This window comes from Argopecten irradians, chromosome 14, assembly GCF_041381155.1.
Source record: "Argopecten irradians isolate NY chromosome 14, Ai_NY, whole genome shotgun sequence".
Lineage (NCBI taxonomy): Eukaryota > Metazoa > Mollusca > Bivalvia > Pectinida > Pectinidae > Argopecten > Argopecten irradians.
Window position 1 is genome coordinate 34496323 of NC_091147.1, and position 20702 is coordinate 34517024.

The 20702-nt window shown below is 34.1% G+C and overlaps 1 protein-coding gene across 3 annotated transcripts in view; it reads left to right on the forward strand.

The window, feature by feature from the left end:
- LOC138307849 (NXPE family member 4-like) overlaps positions 1-18486 on the forward strand; it is a 58556-nt gene extending 40070 nt beyond the window's left edge. For 2 of the 3 annotated variants that reach the window (XM_069248755.1, XM_069248754.1), the window contains exons 2-6: positions 5060-5300; positions 5889-5957; positions 15491-16267; positions 16874-16920; positions 17256-18486. In XM_069248755.1, the coding sequence (XP_069104856.1) occupies positions 5236-5300; positions 5889-5957; positions 15491-16267; positions 16874-16920; positions 17256-18058 (1761 nt within the window). In that variant the 5' untranslated portion in view covers positions 5060-5235 and the 3' untranslated portion in view covers positions 18059-18486. Of the gene's footprint in view, positions 1-5059; positions 5301-5888; positions 5958-11207; positions 11269-15490; positions 16268-16873; positions 16921-17255 lie in introns of those variants that run through there. The other variant, XM_069248756.1, reaches the window with a different exon arrangement.
- Positions 18487-20702: the final 2216 nt, after the last annotated feature.

Genomic DNA, 20702 nt, shown 5'->3' on the forward strand with positions numbered 1-20702 from the left:
TAGCATAAACATATATTATCAGAGACTTAGATATATCTAAGTGTCTGATATTATGTATTTATGTTTTTGCATGTAGTAATTACAAAGTTCATAATAATGATCTTATGCTACAATGTGGATTGTACTCAGTTAGTGATTCATGATCATGATCACTTGTCATTGATATATCCGATAATGTCGTTGACCCTGTTGTCTCAAACACTGGTCTAAGTTTCATGTACATAATTATGTACATGTTCGCGATCAGTCTTCGATGGAGTAGAACATGTAGGCTTTCCAGACTTCGTATGTATGTATGTATACATCGCTGTATTATTATAAAAAGAAACAAAGTGTAATATCTATATAGCAGGTAACGACATGGCGTGTTTGTGTTTACTTTCATTTGTTTACGAGTCTGCGAGTCCCGTGGGAGGCCTCATCAGGTAACACAAACGTACGTGTGTTCGGTTTCGATGTACACAATAAACGTGTTCGGTTTCGATGTACATTTCAATAAAGCTAGATTAGACCCTATAGGCATCTATAAATCTTTATTACAAAATACATAAGATCAGCAAATACCTTTGTAATTATAATTTTGTTAATTGCTTGCTTTCCATTCAAGAACAAACACTTTTTGAATAGTTTTAACCTAGTTTTATATCGAAACTACATGTAAATACACGCATGTACAACATATATTTGTAGGTCCACGCGTGGAATGCGTGGGATCGTAACGTGCAGTCGATCGCGATCAAGCAATGCAACTTGACCGCTAAATTGTTGTTGTTTGAAGGAACGTGCACGTGGTGAAGAACGGACCCATGTGTGTTCGCTGACACGTATTTGGCGAGTCTTCAGTGCGTTCGCCATGCACGATGTTGAAGTTTGTTAGGGAAATTCCACTTTTTTGTGCCTACGCATGCGTACTAGATAGTTTTAGCTCTGGGGCGGAACTACGGATTTCCCCCTCTCCGAAGAGGGGTTTTCTATTGTTTTTTTTGAAAACATGGAAATGCTGGGCATTTTTTATAAGCGGATATTTTCATAAGGATATATGCTCTACTATTCAGCAAAGTTTGGTACTTTATGACGATATTTTTTCACCCCAAAACATAATGGGGCTTTAACATGTCTGACAACTATTAGAGATATCTGTATTTGAATTAGAGATATCTTTAATTGAAATAGAGATATCTGTATTTGAATTAGAGATATCTCTATTTAAAATAAAGATATCTCTAATTAAACACGAAATAGAGATATCTCTAATTCAAATACAGATATCTCTAATTCAATTAAAGATATCTTTATTTCAATTAGAGATATCTACATTTGAATAAAGATATCTTTAATTCAAATATAGATATCTCTAATTCAAATACAGATATCTCTATTTCAATTAAAGATATCTCTATTTCAAATGCAGATATCTCTAATTGTTTTGGAAATACAGATATCTTTATTTCAAATACAGATATCTCTATTAGAATTAAAGATATCTCTATTTGAATTAAAGATATCTTTATTTGACATGAAATAGATATCTGTATTTAACTATCAAATAGGAAAAACGACTGCTCCCTTGACTCTCCATTTTGCGCATGACGGAAGTAAAGCAGTAGGAGATTTCAGAAAAGATGGCGATGACGTCACACAAAGGTACATCCGGGCGCTCAAAGGTACAACTCCGTATATCTACGCATAAACATAGAGGGAAAACAGCCGCTTGCGATGTTTGTTTACATTTTATTCTAATAAATAGTACGACAATCCGAGAACTATTGCGTTATTTTAATTATAAAAAGGGTAAATAAAAATATTTAACAATAATATTTAGATATAAACATCTGGTATTTATATATTTTACTCCGTTTATACTCCATTTTCTACCGCCACGAGAAAAAAACACGGCCGCCATTAGACCTACGTATAAACATTGACAGAAGTTACAAAATTGACAGAAACTACAAATTAAATTCCAAGTTTCCCCAAATATAATACTGATATTTTAATAAGCAATTACTGTTTTCTAAGTCTTACTTGGTAAAACACCTTACGATGTGTGATTATGACCAAATGAAAATTTGCCTTCGTAGATACCCCAAGCGCACTGCAGCCATTACGTACAGTACTGCCGAGATCCCGAATTTCGTGATTTTTCATAGTCACAAAATTATGTATTCTGGTTAACTTTTTCGTTAGAAATTTTGAAATTTAGTTTATAACATTCAAATTAGTCATCTTATAGTTACTTTTTATCATATTTTTAAACAAAACTTCGAGTATTTTAGAATTCTCAAAGCCATGCGCAATGTGTCCTGGTCGGCATTTATAGTAAGTACGATCTACATTGTAGCTATATTCATAAATCTAAATGTAGTCTATCTAACATGTATTCAAATTATTTAAAAGTAATATCACCTCAATTTTGGACTTCACATAACGGCACATGGAATAAAAGTGATTAAAAAATAAAATAATAAACTCATGAAATTGAACGATTTCACTATTTTATTTTTCGAGATATCGGCAGCCATACTGTACGTCTACGTACACATACATGTATATCTTCATTTATGTGTAACGGTGGTTTATAACATTCATTAAAAATAATATATACATGGGAAATAACGAAATATATATATATTTTACAAGTACTTATTGAGATATGTGTTGGTAATTACGTATAAATATTAATAATTTCCCAACTATCGGCTGTTGCCCGAGGTGATCTACCAGCGAAGCCATGCACGAGCGGCCGAGGTCTGGCCAGGTGGTTCACATTTCGTTATATTTATATTAAATAGTGTTATGAACAGATTTTTTCGTGTATAACAGAAATATGATACATTGAAATCAATTATTTATTCATAACTTTTTCACAACATGGATTTCTACGTGTGAACAAAAAGCGGGTACGTGTGACGGCCCGGCACCGCTTCGCAAGCTGGCTTCAACACTAAATCTAAACAAATATATTTAGCAATAAACAATTGTAAATATAAATGTCTGTAACCTCTGAAACAATAAGAAACTATTTTGAAATCAGAATTTGCAAGTATGAAAGTGTATACTTTTGTCAACGTATCGATTGTGTATCAGGGATGTACGTATCTGTTATTGTTTTTATTAGTCGCCATACCGTGTTTGTACCTTTGAGGACCCGGATGTAAATTTTCTGTGACGTCACGCCATCTTTTCTGAAATCTCCTGTAGTGACGCAAAATATGGCGGGGAATGCAGACGGTGTTACAACGTTTCCGCTTTCAATATCATTCAAATATAGCTGCAACAGTTCGCTGTTTTCCGGAGTGCAGTTGCCATGTCCTGTTCTTAAGACATCCCCTCCAAATAGCAATTTTGTCGGTTTAATAGACCTACAGTTATCATACATGCATATGGATTCTAAAAATCCAATTCAATTAAAAGCGTTTCATTAACATTGATCAGGTTTAGGGAGAAATCATTATTTTCTTTGTGATTCAAAATTAATCTTCTTACTGAGCAAACACGTGGAAATACAGATATCTTTAATTCAAATAGAGATATCTCTATTTTAAAAAGAGATATATCTGCATTGCAAAGTAATTGCAGATATCTCTAAATCAATTAAAGATATCTCTATTTTAAAAAGAGATATCTGTATTTGAAATAGAGATATCTGTATTTGAATTAGAGATATCTGTATTTAAAATGAATACATATCTATATATATAAACAAAATTAAAGATATTTTTATTGCAAATATAGATATCTTTAATTGGACAATAATTAAAGATATCTCTATTTAGAACAAAGATATCTCAATTAAGATTAAAGATATCTTTAATTCAAATAGAGATATCTGAATTTGAAAAAGAGATATCTGTAATTTAAATGAAGATATATCTATTTTCAGTGGAAATAGAAATATCTGTATTTAAATATGACATATCTTCATTTTAAATAGAGATATCTTTAATTAAATAGAGATATCTTCATTTCAATAGGTAAAAACCCAAACGGCTTGCCATATAAGTGTCCTAACGTATACATGTGCTGTTATAAGCACTGTGGCAACTGTTGTCAGCGCCTGGTAGGGGATCGAGGTATCTCCCCCTGGGTGTTGGCCGGTTATCCGGCCATACAAGTCGTCCATTTTAGCTGTGCAGCCCCTTTTATGATCCCTTCTCCAATGCGACGTCGCACACACATGGCACACACACTAAAATAATTAACATCATATATAATGCGAGTGACCTATATTCCCACAATTAGTCTACAGTGAGTATTTGACTCCCAATGTAAATATTGATTTTATAAGTTTCGCCGCGCCGTGCCCTTTTTACCTGACGCCTATTACGTAAACTGAAGTCAAGCAGCCGATCGGCAGCGTAGAAAACAATCAGCTGGCCTTTCATTAAGTTTTATGACTACAACTAGTGAGCACTACTACAAAAACAAATACTCCTTACAACTTAAACGATTTACACACGTTTTTAATGTTTAATAGGCCTATCTATACTGATGAATGTCACAAGCTTTACAATCGTAATGGTCGCCATTTTGGGTATATTGGTATAGTCTATCCGGATTCAGGATTTGCTAATATTCACATTTTTTAAAATGAAAATGGTATTATTGTTTTTAGAATTTCGATGTGAATTTATTTTTTGACAAAATAAATTAATAATAATAAAATCATTAATAGCAAATTAATTAGGCTGCAACATGGTGCACTAAACCCATTATGGACTAGTTGAGAGGACTATTGCCTCATAGTATTGTCTCGTGATAGGATGTTCATTTTCTGCAGCAGACTCGGTCAATACTACACATTCTCTGTTTTAAGGATAATTCCGAATTTGCATATTATAGAGTTATCTGCACTTGCGGGTAGGTATTGATTGTGACGTCATGTGTTTGCGAGCGTAACGTCATACGTTTCGGAGAAAACGACGTGAATTGCGCTCACAAATGAATGACGTAACAATCGAAACCTACTCGCAAGGGAGCTAACTCTGTAATATGCAAAGACGAAATATCTTTTTGTCAATAATGGTACCCCTATGTTGTATTCTATTTTCATTTGCAGATTATCCATATTGAAGTCGATTGATTGAACGTACTGCAGAAATACAGACACGCCAATATCATTTTTAGATTATCAACTGTTTGAGATATATGCATGAAAACAACTAATTCAAAGCAGAAAACTGATATTTCTGAGTATAAAAGGAGAGACAACTACTGTGAAGAAAGCGTGTCATAATGCCGATGAACCATTTAACCAAGAGGTTTATTGTTATTACAATCACAGGCACGCTACTCCTCATGTAAGTACTCTGTATCTACGTCAATTATAAAAAGTAAACATTGTATACACTTGAATGGCTGAGATAAGTTTGACGATGCTGTGTTGATGATTTTAAAGAGTTCTTAAACTGTAACTTTTTTTTGGAAAAAGAACCCTTGGAACGAATTTATTCACAGTAAAAATTGAAAGTTACCTACTATGTTATTACTATATTATGAATGTCATATGCAAACATGTAGTTTTGTAAAACAGACCGTGCCGTTTGTGATTTCCCTAATTTCCTTAACTACATTTCCATTAAATAACTATTTTTTTGTGTACTTGCCTTAAGAAAGACGTTCGATTTCTCTATGCTTACAAGTGATGCGTCATGGGATTTTAATTTCGAATGAAAATCGCATTGTGGAAATTAAATCATGATTTTTGCCGTTTTAACACTTGACTTCGTCTCATGTTAAAACTAACTTTTATGATCTAATTTCCAGTAGATTCATGGATTCCCCCAAATAGACTTTATAAAACAGTGCTAGACAAACATTATATACATGAATAAACAAAATGATTACAAAATGATGTATTATCAATGTGATTTTCTTTTTCTTTTCAGAATACTTTACCACCAATACAACCCATCACACCTGCCTGGTCTAGGAAAAGGTCTAAAGGACGATTACAGGTAATTGATTGGCATTTATCTTTTTCAATATTGCGGGAATTATATTTTCGCTGGGCTTTTTAGTTATCGCAAAAATTAGATCCGCGAAATAATAGATAATTAGTTAATTATATACACATTATATAAAAAAAATAATGTTAATTAAAATCCGTTAGACCAAAAAATACAATTTGTAAAATTTTTAAAACCGAAGGTACGTAAACCGGAAATGTCTGCCCAATATGTCATCGCAAAAATAAGATCATGCGTTAATGATAAACTCATATCGGGTGAACATTTGACGCTAAAATAATGTTAAGTATAAATTAATAAAATACGGCAAATAAACATGTTGTTGTGATTAGTCGTTTCACTGGATATTTCCCTTCGAAGACTCCTCCGTGGCTTAGTATTTTTAATGACATAAACGGCAAAATGGCGAGAAGAAAGTGAAAGTAAAAAGCATGCCGACGACACGTAATTGCCGGCATGTGTTGATTGCAAGGTATTTACGTTATTTGTTATCGGGGAAATGTCATCCTTTGATATGGCAAAGGATTTGTTCGAGATTGGCATAGTTTCTGTTGTATTAGGTTTTTACTTCCAGCCACGTGTTCCGTCCCACATTGCTTGTGTGTACGGCAAATGTGTCCAAAAGTCAAACTAGTTTGTAGCTTGTACATACGAAAATTTAAACAAAACTCGGTAAAAACGTGTAACCACAATAACACTGTGTGATTTACCTGATCTTCGGTCTATATAGGTAACAATACCTCTTGACCTCGCTCCTCAATTGAGACTTGAGTCACTTGATTGTCACTTGATTTTCACTTGTTGTACATACATCGACGAGTCTATACTGTAGACTTGGAATTCCAAGCATTTTTAGTCTTTTCCGTATATGTTTTGTCATGGAGACCTTTGACATATTTTGTTGCCCTTCTTTGTACATTTTCCAGTTCCAGAATATCCTTCCTTGATATTGGGCACCATGCTGTTACTCCATATTCAAGTAATGACCTAATTATCGACTTGTAAATTGGTATAAACATTTCCTTATCCATAATTGTGAATGTGCGTCGTATCAATCCAATCAATCTATTTGCCTTTTTTGCGCAATTGGTAGCATGAATGCTGAATTTCAACTTCGTGTCAAATTTTATCCCCAAATCTTTCTCAGTGGTGTCATTTTTTATGGTTATCACATTTCCATCCTCGTTTCGCATTGAATATTCATGTGCTTGATTCCGAGACCCGAAGTGCAGAGTTTTACACTTAGAAACATTGAAATGTAGCTGCCATTTTTCTGACCATGTTCCAAGCTTATTTATATCCTCTTGCATCATACCTTTTTTCTATAGTGTTACTAATTCCATAAATTTTTGTATCATCCGCGAAGAGTTTGATGTTACTTCTAACCGAATTTGGTAAGTCATTGATGTACATTAGGAAGAGAATGGGACCTAATACACTTCCCTGAGGGACGCCACTTTCCACGCCTTCCCAATCCGATTTTACTCCGTTCACCACTACCCTTTTATTTCTCGAGTCCAGAAATGATCTAATCCATCGACCTAGTTTCCCTTGTATTCCTAATGAATTCATTTTCCTTATTAATCTCTCGTGCGTCACCGTATCAAACGCTTTTTTGAAATCAAGATAAGTAATGTCAATGTTATTACCTTCGTCTAATTTATTAGTAATGTCCTCTATTACTTCTAGGAGTTGTAAAGTTGTAGATTTTCCTTTCCTAAAACCAAATTGCTCGTCACACAGAAGATTATTTTCCTCCAGATGTTTCATAATATAATCCCTAATATTAGACTCGAGACACTTCACTTATACACTTGTTAGGCTCACAGGTCTGTAATTTTCTGATTTTCTTTCTTGAATAGTAATGTAATATTTGCTTTCTTCCAGATATTTGGCAAGATTCCCTCGTTGATAGACTTTTTGAATAGTATTGATAACGACGTGCTGATATTCGCTTCTGTTTCTTTTAAAACTTCTGGGTGCATCTCATCTGGTCCTTGTGATTTTGAAGTATTTAATTTTGATAATTTTTGATATACTGAATGCGGAGTGATGTCAATGTTCTCAAGAGGATTTATTGTGTAATTTTTAGCTCGCCTTTTCGAAGAATAGGGGGAGCTAATGTTGTCACCCCGGTGTCGGCGTCAGCGTTGGCGTACCATTTCACGTTAAAGTTTTTGAGCAAGTTTCTGTTTCGTCAATTGTTTAAGCTTAAGTCATCATAAATTTTTATGATTTTATTTTCCGAATGTGTATGGATACTGAACGTGATAATACAACCAATTTGGGGCCCTTTAGGGTTTTTTGAGTCTGTTAATTTGTCATATTTTCATGTTAAAGTTTTTGAGCAAGTTTCTGTTTTGTCTATTGTTTAAGCTTAAGTCATCATAAATGTTTATGATTTTATTTTCCTAATGTGTATGGATGCTGAACGGGATAATACAACCAATTTGGGGCCCTTTAGGGGTTTTTTGAGTCTGTTAATTTGTCATATTTCCATGTTAAAGTTTTTGAGCAAGTTTCTATTTTGTCAATTGTTTAAGCATAAGTCATCATAAATGTTTATGATTTTATTTTCCTAATGTGTATGGATGCTGAACGTGATAATACAACCGATTTGGGGCCCTTTAGGGGCTTTTTGAGTCTGTTAATTTGTCATATTTCCATATTTAAATAGTAAATACTTGAACATCAACTCCTTCTGAATAGGCGAGCTTTGCTGTTCTCCAACAGCTCTTGTTGTAGGTATGCCATGCCTTTCTTTTTTCCTTCAGCGATTTAATTGCTTCAAGGTTTACATTTGCTTTTCGATATCTGGTTCCTGGACCTCTTCTTGTCACTGGTATCCATTTCTCCATACATATATTCATTTTTTCGACGAAGTAGCTCCACGAATTTTGAGTGTCCATATCTTCCATATTATTCTCCCACCCGAGTTCTTCATTCATGTTGTCGTAATTTCCTCGGTAAAAGCAATACCTATTACTCGGTGTATCTTTTTTATCCAGTATTAATTCTATCTTGAATGTTAAAGTTGCATGATCACTATGCCCGATTGGGTTTCCAATTTGTAGATCCTTTACATCATCCTCTTCCTTTGTGAGCACCAAATCGAGAATAGATGGGTCATTTCCATGTCGATATCTTGCATAATCGTGTACATGCTGTATTAGATGATTTGCCTTAACACAATCAAGGAATTTTGAGGTCATAGATCCTTCTGTATCGGTGTGACTTTCTAGATCCCAGTTTATGTTCTTGTAATTAAAGTCACCGACAATGAGTACGTATTCCCTTTTACTACACACATCTGATATTACCTTATTTAAGTCTTTGTTGTTATTTTCGTTACTAGATGGGCTTCTGTACATACAACAAAAAGTTAATTTCTTATCTTTTTTCATGGGAATTACACACCACATCATTTCCTTGAAATTAGAGGTCATGAAATATTCGATATCACCATGAAGTTCTGGTTTTATATAAATTATTACTTCTTTTCCATTGTCCAAAGAAGTGGTAAACATGTCGTAGTCTTTAATTTCAAATTCACATAATTCCAAATTCCCCGGATTGTTTTTGGGTAGAGTCTCTGTTAAAGCTATTATTCCTGGGTTTGTATAATCTATGACTGATTTCAGTTCCTTTCTTTTGTTAAGGAGTGAATCTTCATTACTATAAAGTACTTGAATCTGAACTTGTGTTCCTTCATCCGAATTTATTATGAATTGTTAAAAATAAAACTTGCTTCCTAGTCAGTTTCTTGATTTCTGATATCCATGTCTTGGGAATAGATACTTGTAGGTTCGTCATCCCCATCCTGAGAATTCGCACTTTCCAAGTAGCTGCTATCAATATTTGATATGTTCCCTTCATCACATTTCTCATCCACAATCGTCTGTGCCAAGAATGGATCTGTGTCGTTTGATTGATCCAATAGGTTTTCTGAGGTAGAACAGTTTCCACTCATCAGATCTAACCCATGGATATACTGTCCTGAATCAGGGTTTATTCTTTCAACACAATCCGGAGTTCCCGGTGGAACCACTTGCTTGGTAATGTTAACTTGTTTTTCTGATATTTTCACCATGAAGACCTCATCAAGTCTAAATTCATGGTGCCGGCTAGTTTATCTTCTTGTAGTTTCATACCAATACTTTGCTGAATGAACCTATTCCATAATTTTACTTTCTTTGATGGATCTGTCGATATGGGACTTCCTACTTTTGGTGTTTGTTTGTTTGTTTGTTGGTGTTTGTTTCCCTTGTCCGCCTTTACTTGGTTCTTTCATTAATTCCCTCTCCCTCTGTGACTCCCTCTGTTTTGGTGTTAAGTCTTCAGTTCATTCTTGTTGTAAGTGCCGATTCTGATGACATGTTTGTACACTAAGTCTTCAATACCGAGATACTTTGAGAATTCCTTTAGTTTATTCTGATCTTCCACCTTCCTTTTGTTAGGAACTTCGCATGCGCATTCAGGAAAACTGTACAGCATAAGATTTAATTCTCTACGCTTTTGATCCTCTCTTTCCTGAAGTCTTTCATCCACCGTTTGGCCTAGATTCTCCTTGACTTCTGTTAGGATAGTTCCCTTCATGGACTGTATCTTTCTGTATTCTCTGAAACTCTGTTTTCTATGATTTTTAGCCTATTTTCTACATCTGTCAGCCTTTTATATGTATTTTCCTTAATCTGTTGGATCCCTTTATCCATATTGACCATTCGAGGAAAGTTATGTTTGCATACACGCCAAACCCACATTAGACCTCCATCAGATTCGCCCTCCATCATAGCCCTTAAAGTGCTCGCAGGGAGCTTTGTGCATTTTAAACAGTAACATATTTCGCACATTTAACATTGCATAGCGAGTTCGTCTGTTTTCACTATAACTCCACATGATGGACAGTTGAAATCCCCATCGTTACCGTTACGTTTCCTTTTTAGATCTACCCTTCCCATGGCTATCCTGGTTTTATTTGTTCTGGTCTTTTTAATTACAATATATTTTTTTTCCAAATCCTTTAGGCAAAAATATTGAAAAATCCACACAATCGTACATACTTTTGTACAGATATTTTTTACAGTTAAATGACTATATCTATATTTCTAAGGCATGCGCCTTATTGTCATAGATTGTCCAAATCTACTGTTTTCTGCTACCTTATACTGCTTGGAAAAACAGATTTTCGAAGGAAGTGCATTGTCAGTTGTAAATAAGCAGCGCCTCTGTTCATTATAGCTGGGAACCTCAAGAAAACAGGTCATAGACAGGGAGAAATCATGATTTTCACATTGGATTGGTAAGGGGAGGGAATTGGCTTATTTGCTCATTTTCATGGCATGTATACATGCTTATTGTTTAATAATTTGGCTAAAATTCATTTTGTTTTCTTTTGTTTGAAAACTAACTCATTATAACTCATTAGATGGTATACAACCCATATTGCATGAATTGCCCGGTATCCATACCTTAAGACCCTATTTAAACTAATGTTGTTTTTTTTGTGTATGCCTATATATGCCTAGGTGGTTTTAGTAATTACTGAATAGTTTCTATGCATCCGTCCTAACCTTATATATTACTGTTGACTCAAATAGCCATGACATTATATTTGCAAATGTTTATAGCAGGTAGCTGTATAGTAGGAGCGATGGTTCTACCGGATCGAGTCCTTTTTGACCTTATCAGGAAAATGGAGGCTGTAGTATATGCCATATTTGCATTTTCGTAATCTACACACGCCGTTTTCCTGACGAGGTCAAAAAGGACTCGATGTGTATGCCTTTGTAAAGTGAATCCTGTCAAACCCGCGCTCCTACTACATACTATAACCACTAGTAAACACAACGGCATAGTTATTTGGTGACAGAAATATGTACTGAACACTGTGGATTTGCAAGACTGAACTGTTTACATATTTTGCCAAAATTTACAAACAACACAACGATCTACGAGTCAACAGTAATGTTTAAGGTTAGGTCGGATGAATAGACACGTTATATCAAGTTATATTCAAGTACACTTTTGTTTGTTTGTTTGATTAATTAACGTCCTATTAACAGCTATGGTTTTGTAAGGACGGCCTCCCGTGTCTGCGGTGTGCTACGTGTATGTTGTGTGTGGTGCGTGTTTTGGGAGACTGCGGTATATTCATGTTGTGTCTTCTTGTATAGTGATACTCTTGCCCTTTTTATAGTGCTATATCACTGAAGCATGCCGCCGAAGACACCAAGCAACATACTCCACCCCTAAGAAGTGATATATAGGCATACAAAAATCACTAGTTTAAAAAGGGCCTTAAACCTTAAACAGATATACAAACAGATAAAATACAGGTGTGATACAAAAGTAAACATAATCTTCCTCACCCATTCACTTATCACCTGGCATGATATAGTTTAGAGGAAATCGCTATCATACACTTTACCAATAATTAAGTTTCTGTCCCTGTTACTAAAATAAGGTATTTTGATAAATTTAAGTTCCTTTTTTGTTTTCTGATTTCGTAAGTTCTAAAAATTTAAAGATGCTCCATCGCTGACAGATGATATTTTTTCGCTATCAAAAACAGAAGCAGACAATTAAGTATTTTTTTCAATTACAAAAGTTACTTACTTTACACCATTACCACCATTGAAAAGTTTGAGCTTCTAATTTTACTTCAAGATAAAAATATTAAAAATAATTAATTGCATCCCGAAAAAATCCGAGGCACTATGTCCTACATGGAAGAAAGTACTGTTTGCGCATGCACCAAAAGTAAAATACATTATTTTACATTATTTTTTTGTATTAAGACATCAATGTACACGATTAAAAACCAGTAATTGTTCAAATGATGAGTATCATTTATGCTCTGTCGGCGATGGAGCAACTTTAAACAAGCCAGGTTTTCAATTTTAATATTCCTTGATAAATCATTTTCTTAATTCTAGAAAGGACCTGTTACACCTACCATTAAATTTTGCCAACGAACCAATTTAACAAAACCCAGGTGCATTTTGTAGTACTATGACAGAGAACCTGTAAGGTACCTTTAAATTCAAAAGGCCCCAGGGGCCTGTGCTAGGGAGGATTTAATGTTGCTGTCCCGAGGTATACACCAGGGTTCCCTTTTAGGTCCAAAACTATATCAAATTAATGTTCAATTTCGAAAACCGATATCATGTTCTCAAAAGTATACATTTCCGAAAATTATGACTGAACTGATGTAACTTAAAAATTTGAAATAATTTTTTTACAGGTTCTTGAAACCAAAAAATAGCCAAATTTGGATGTCTATTTTTATCAAAATGGTACACCCACTTCCAGTTCTTGTACACAAAAAAATCTTAAGTGACTTTTTAGCACATAATGTTAAAAAAGTATATTCAAAATTTCAAAAAATCCATGACCGGTAAAGTTGTCATCTAAAAGACAAATTACTGTGGGGTAGTTTTTCAAGAAAAATCGTATATCCATATATGGTTCATTAAATGATAATTAAAGGGTGCAAACTAATATATTTCAATTAAAATGATATGCTCTCATTAATGGAATGATTTTCTGATAATAATAGGCGCTGAAATGTTATTATATAGCGCATTAAGAAAAAATATTTTATTTTAAAACCCAAAAGATAGGGTACTTCTATAGAAGATTTGTAGCTGAACATAGCTTTAACGGAAGTAGTTTACCTACTTCCGGTTCTTGTATACCAAAAATATAAAGGAACTCTTTAGAACATTATGTAAGAAACCTATGTTCAAAATTTCCAAGATATCCATGACCGGTAAAGTTGTCAACTGAATGGTTAATTACCGTAGGATAGTTTTTTTAAAAGAAAATTCATACATCCTTATATTACTCATATTATGACATATCGAAGGGTGCAAAGTATTATATTTCTTTTAAAATGATATGTTTTCATTAATAGAATGAATTCTTTGAATTGCATTGATAACATAGTTAGGTGTAAAAGTATATTCATATTGCCATATGCACCTTACACCTCATCTACTTAATTAATTCAACTTTCAGACTACACACCCGTTCACATCCATTTCACTCCAACATGCCTGCAATATATATTGTTTTAACCGATATTAAATATTATGATTTGTCTGGTATTTTTTTATATAGAACTCTACTAAATTCTTCATAAATAATGGAATTTGGAGAAGATTTTTAACCAATAGTATTACGTGCGCGTCTTTGCATATTAAAGTGTTATCTGGCCTTGTAGGTAGGTATTGGTTGTGACGCCATGTGTTTACGAACGTGACGTCATAGTTTTTGAAGAAAATCTTGTGAATTGCACTCACAAACTAATGACATAACAATCGACATTTACCCGCAAGGGAGCTAACTTTGTAATATTCAATGACGGAATACGTCTACAGTAGCTGCAATATTGTAGCTCAAAAGACTTTTAGACAGAAAATTGTGTCGTCTTTAGAGCTACAATTGGTGCCTATTACTGCTAATGGAGCAAAGTAATGCTTATACAAACCATTATAAAACGCTTCTTTGCATTCTATCGTACCTTTTTGATATCGCTTACCTACTCGGGAATAAAACTGAACTACATAAAATATCAAATTCTCATCGATCATTATTTTTTTACATAATACATATGAAGGTCTTTCTGAAGAGAATTTATACGGCAAGTCCACAAGTTGTGAATTTGACGTCTTGTGAGCGGTACGGTATATATTAAGAATGATAGTTATGTTTGTTTTAGCCAAAAATGATATGTTTATGCATGTATACGCATATAATAATTGGAAACCTACAAAAAAAGTATAGAAAACTGTGCCTGAGTGATTTTCGGAGGCAGTGCCCCACTACAACCCATATGGACCAATTCGTACCCGGACGAAAGGTATAGTAGGCCGGGTACGTGTATTCGTTCTACATCTACAGTAGATCAAATGCAAACCCCCAGCTTTCTCTACCGTTATTTAGAATACCACAAACATAAGTGTAAAACATGTAATTTAGGTTGTTTTACTTATATAACATGTACGATATGCCATATAACGTTTTGTTCTACGTTGTATGGCAATTTTCTGCTGTGTTTTACTAAATTTGGAATGTCATACAGAAAGAACCTCACAAGATTGACTATATAGTATGAACTCTATTAATTGCGTTCGATAAATTCTTAAAAAAGTTAAATAAATTTCATATCAGGTAGCTACGAGTGTAAGATTTTATTTATCACATAACTAATGTTTATTGAAATATAGACGAAATTTCAACTTCAAATCAAAACGGCGTCAAACTAGGATATGACGATTCCGACTACAATCGTGTGTCGTAATACTATTTTGATCATGACGTCATATGAAGTCACAATAAAATTATTTCACGTGTGTCTTAAGATATTTTTAATATTATGGCATGGCCGTATGACAGGACTGAGCAGGTCAGTTTTGAGATAAACTGTGTTAAGAAAATGACAATTATAATAACTAAAAATAGGAACAATCAATAACATCATTTGATTTATAACTTCTTATTTGTTTCTTACATTGTAGCAAGCAAAACGCATCCATTACTTCACAGGAAACTTTGACAAAACGGAAATCTCGAAGAGGAACAACCACGACGTCTTCTGTAAAAGATGTTAACACATATATGAAGTCCAACTTTACAATCAAAACAATATTGAAATCCCCAATGACAGCCATTTCCAGAAATATCATCGATCGTTACTATGAGTATCGCCAAATAAAACAAGTTACTGATTTTAAGAAACTTTATGATTCTAGATTTTCTTTGGTGGAACTAATCACGGCACATGACGCTTTAACTGTTGGTTCAAAACTGAGGGTCAGAATATCTCTATATAATGGTTATAACCATTCACTGACTCAGGGTGGTGACCTTCTCAATATTTGGCTTCGAAATAAGGATGGAACTTCGACAGTTGCGGGTTATGTAGTCGATAATTTGAATGGCACCTACACAGGTCACGTGATGGCATTTTGGGCGGGAAACGTTACGATCAAAGTGACAGTTACCAACACTAAAGAGGGCATCGGTTTATACACCAACTATGTACAGGAGCATGGTTCTTATAAATTTGTAAATGCCACTTTTGTGGAAGGAAACAGGCGGGAGATGACTCAATGCGCACCAACTATGTCACATTGGTTACGTCATCAATATGGCGGATTCTGTAATCTGACAGAGGAAAACTACAATATCTCACTATTCTGTGGGAAACCGAAGTCTGTCTCGTGTACAAACTGGGTGAAGTATGGCTGGGACGGTTCGCTATATTATGATGAGAATACAAAGAAAATACTTGGGTAAATATACATATACGATATGTTTCAACAGACTTTGAAAACAGTGGCCTTTGGAATTGTTGTTATGATAACTGTGTGCGGTGCACTTTTTATTTAAAATCATAAGTGATATTCTCATTTACATTTACATCAAAATACGGACTACATGATTATTGTATTATGATAATTGATTCTACATGTATTCGATTAAATATACATTTATATAGTTTACTGTAAACGCACATTGCACTTATTTAAATTCAGTCAAATTTTAACTATGGTTTATCAACGCAGATACAATTCAGTGGTTCTATACCGGAAAAAGCCTTTTACAAACACTAGTGTTGTACATGCATTACCGCGTCAAGACAGCACAAAAAAGCGCTAAAATAAAAATACCTCTGTATTATAACTTAATGTAAGTGTACATTTATATTAGCTTTATAATATACTACTTTTGTTTTCATCGCATTAAGCGTTTTTAGTCATATTCGTTTAGTTATATAAAATGAAGTGTTTAATTAGTTCAGACATTTATAACTAAATCAATGTACTGAAGGCTTTTATATTTAGAAACATATGAACTTTTATTTTAAAATAAATGTAATATTTAACTTTATTTTTTAGCTACAAGGACATTGTACTGAAGCCGATCCATTTAACCATTGTCCCAAGTAAGTACATATTACGTATAATTAAATTGTTTACAGGTCATTGTCGTTGTCTTGTCTACTTTTTAAATCTTTCTATAGACCAAATAAAAAAGATATTTAAGAGTATCGTGTCTTACTAATTTTACATCTTAACATTTACACCATGGATATATATGTACAGATAATTGAATATCAAAGAAACACAATTTAACAAAGCATAACAATTAATTAACTCGTGCCCTATTCGGGCCTCGAGCTCACGATCTACGGCACCCAACCGCCTAACCAAACATACCTGCGCCTTCTACCACTGCGCCAATACAGAAAATTGATATATACTTTTATTTTTGTTTTAGGTTCGAAGGAAGACCTATACTTCCCTATACCTAAAGTACCGTGTAACAAGTTCCCCCCATCTCTCACGTGGAATAGCACGGTGCCATCCGGTTTTCTATTTAAAGGAAAGTATCACAATCTGCTTTGCCAAACAACTGTAGACTCTACCAAGGAAAACTATCGGACATGTCTGAAAAACCTAACTGTTATTTCAATCGGCGATTCTACCACAAGACAATGGTTCTTTCGTCTTTCTAGCATCTTAGGAATACGAGATTCGGCAAACATTCCAGAAAAGGGCGTGTGGCAAAAGTACGCTCATGCCCAAAGTCCGAGATTAGGACTGGATATTGAGTGGCAACCGCACGAACTTCCATTCCATGGAACCCCAGGTTCAGACAGAAAGAACATAAAATCCGTATCCTTTAGATTAGATAAAATTCCAGCTAAAAGTAACGCCATTGTTATAATCCATTGGTTCGCCCACATTGCCAGGTGTTGTGACCATATAGCATTACGTGAACACGTACGTGCAGCTAAAGTTTCCATCGTGAAACTTTTGAAAAGGTCACCGGATGTTCAAATTTTCATTAAAGGTCCGCATCTCATTACATTTTTAAACGCGAGAAAACCTTACGCCTATATTGGTATGTTTGTGGAACAAGTCTTGTTGGAAGAGTTTAAGGATTTGACCGACAAAATAATTTACCTTGACCAGTGGGATATGTCAGTAGCGAAAGAAAATGTTAATATACATCCTAAAACGGTACTGGACGATATATCTCTTAACAATCTCATTAATTTTGCATGTAATATTCTTTAATAAAAAAAAAAACAAAACCAGCCTAACTAAATCATTACGTTCACGTCTTCATTAAAAGATATTTTCTTTAATCAAAAAAAAAATATTAAAACCTGCGTAGTAAAAGAACAACAAACCCAGATATCTGCATTCCATTTCTGCTTGCATGTTTACCGATATACAAAGGAACAAAATTGCACAACTGTTACCTTTTTTGTAATCGTGACTACCGTAAATATAACTCCTAATCTTGAAAAAAAAAATCAAGTCACCATTTAAATTATTAAGGCAAACTTTTTTGAATGCATAACTTGTCAAACTAGGTTTCAACGTGTTTATTTAGCTTTGCTATTAGTCTTATAATTGCTTCTAAATATTTAAAATAATTTGTGTGAAAATGTGTTATTGTTGTTAGAATTATATAATAATAACCCATTACTGTGCTGTTTTCTGAACGATCTCGTTATTGTTGTTAGAATTATATAATAATAACCCATTACTGTGCTGTTTTCTGAACGATCTCGAACAATGTCCGGTACCATTTACTTTTTAGGGCAACACTTCTTGTCGAGAGGGTGCAGTGACTAAGAGATGGTCATTCTCTAACCCTCCACTTCAGCTGTTTAGTGTCTTGATATTCGAAAGTTTGGTCCTATGATGTACATGAAAAGCATAATGATACATTGTATGATACACTTTGAAGTTGGGCATTTGATTCTGTGCATCTTCAATGAAGTCTCTGAATGCTTAGAATTGGTCAGATTTGTTCCCAGGAGTGGATGTGACGACAGTGAGAGTAACACTGGAGTATAGCGATCAAGGATGATGGAAGGAGCGAAATAAGTCATATCTTTGTTAGACTTGATGTCCTTAACACAATTCTGACACCTCGCGCGCTTACATCCGAGCCATCGAGAGTGATTTACATAAGTTATATAACTTGTTTTTTAATCGATGTAAAATAAATAAAGTTTACATATAAAACACAGTTCATATACTAACATTTTCAAAACAATATTTTTTTAAACTTGTATTAGTACATCTTATACAAACCATTGATAACATTGATATTCTTTAACTGCACCACATGATTAATCGGATGTGGCCAACAGGATGCTCTAGATCTCTAGACAAGTAAAAGTTGATAGCTGACAGACTTATGACTCCAATCTATCATGCCGTTAAGATTTTTGCGTATAAAATCCTAATTGAAGAAAATAAATCCTAAATCATTTGGAAATAAGTAAAACATTCACATAATATAACAAAATATAAAGGCCCATTTTTCGCCACACTGATCACCATTTCCTGTTATTATCATACCAAAAAAGTTTAGTTCCCTAAACTAGTTCGTCCCCTCCACCCCCACCCATTTGCTTTAATTTACCTGGCTTATATTACACTAAAGACACTTGGGATGGCCTCAATCATAGACAGACTTTATTACATGCTTATATGTAGCTGCATTTTTACATTGCTGTTGACCGAATACAAATGGGAAACTGCCAAATTAATATTTAATAGGAAAAAGTAGGCTTTAGCGTCATGAAAATGGTAATTATATAATTTAAAAAATTGTTTATTCTGAGTTGTCGTCCGCCACTATCATGTTTCTGTACGGATAAATAGGGGGTGGCGACGATTGTTCGGTATTCTATTATACTCAATGTTAATTCTTTGTGAGTACGAGCTGAAATATGATACACGCTATCAATACACAATAACGTTAACTACGTCAGCTGCATTGCGTTATTTAAATGAAAGTCATGATGTAGACTCCCCGAACAAATGTGTTCGTAATGTCATGATTGCGAGTTTTTTTAAGAAATGCAATTCTGTCGCTTTTGTTGAACTTGGTATTATAGTCGTTGACACGACATAAAGTATGAAAGTCTGTTATATTGTATATTGTGGTGTATTCGATCCGTTGAAGGAGGAATCAATTGCGCATATCTGCTTTGTTATTGGCCAATTACTAACTATGTATGGCGTCATCTGCCAGCATCTAATAAATCATTAATGATTATTTATCGTTTTGATGAACAATTTTATATTCTCATGTTAATCAATACAGAAACGTGACGATGGAATATAAAAACGTAGATCAACAAGTCACCGTTTACATGTTAATCACTAATGTGGAAATTTCCACTTTTTATACGTACAGCCATAATTCGGAAGTTACGTATGTTCTCGTTATGAGTGAGTGTGTCTCTCTAGAGTGACCTTCACCCCGAGGCATTAAAGTCGACAAAGAACGGTCGATTGAATAATAAGGTGGGAGATGCACATGGGGTGTAGTGTTGTTGAGAAAAGTGTACGTTACACACATACCGACTATCATCCGCTTGTTGCGACGCTATTGGACTATGTGGCTATTATATTGTTATACATTATATTGTTTAACTTTCAAATGAGACATAGTAAACATATGTATTTCTCGTAATGTTCACATGAGTGCCTCCGATAGTATGTCAGTATAGAAAGTGTAACTTCTTTAAAGTAATTACTTGCATCCCGAAAACAATCCCTAGCACCATGCCCTATATGAAATGTTAAGATATGATAGTAGAAATGTATGTTGTTATATCTAAGCATATTAAACATTACACTCTGTTTGGTGATACAAATTATCATGTTGGAAGCCCAATTTCTCTCATATATA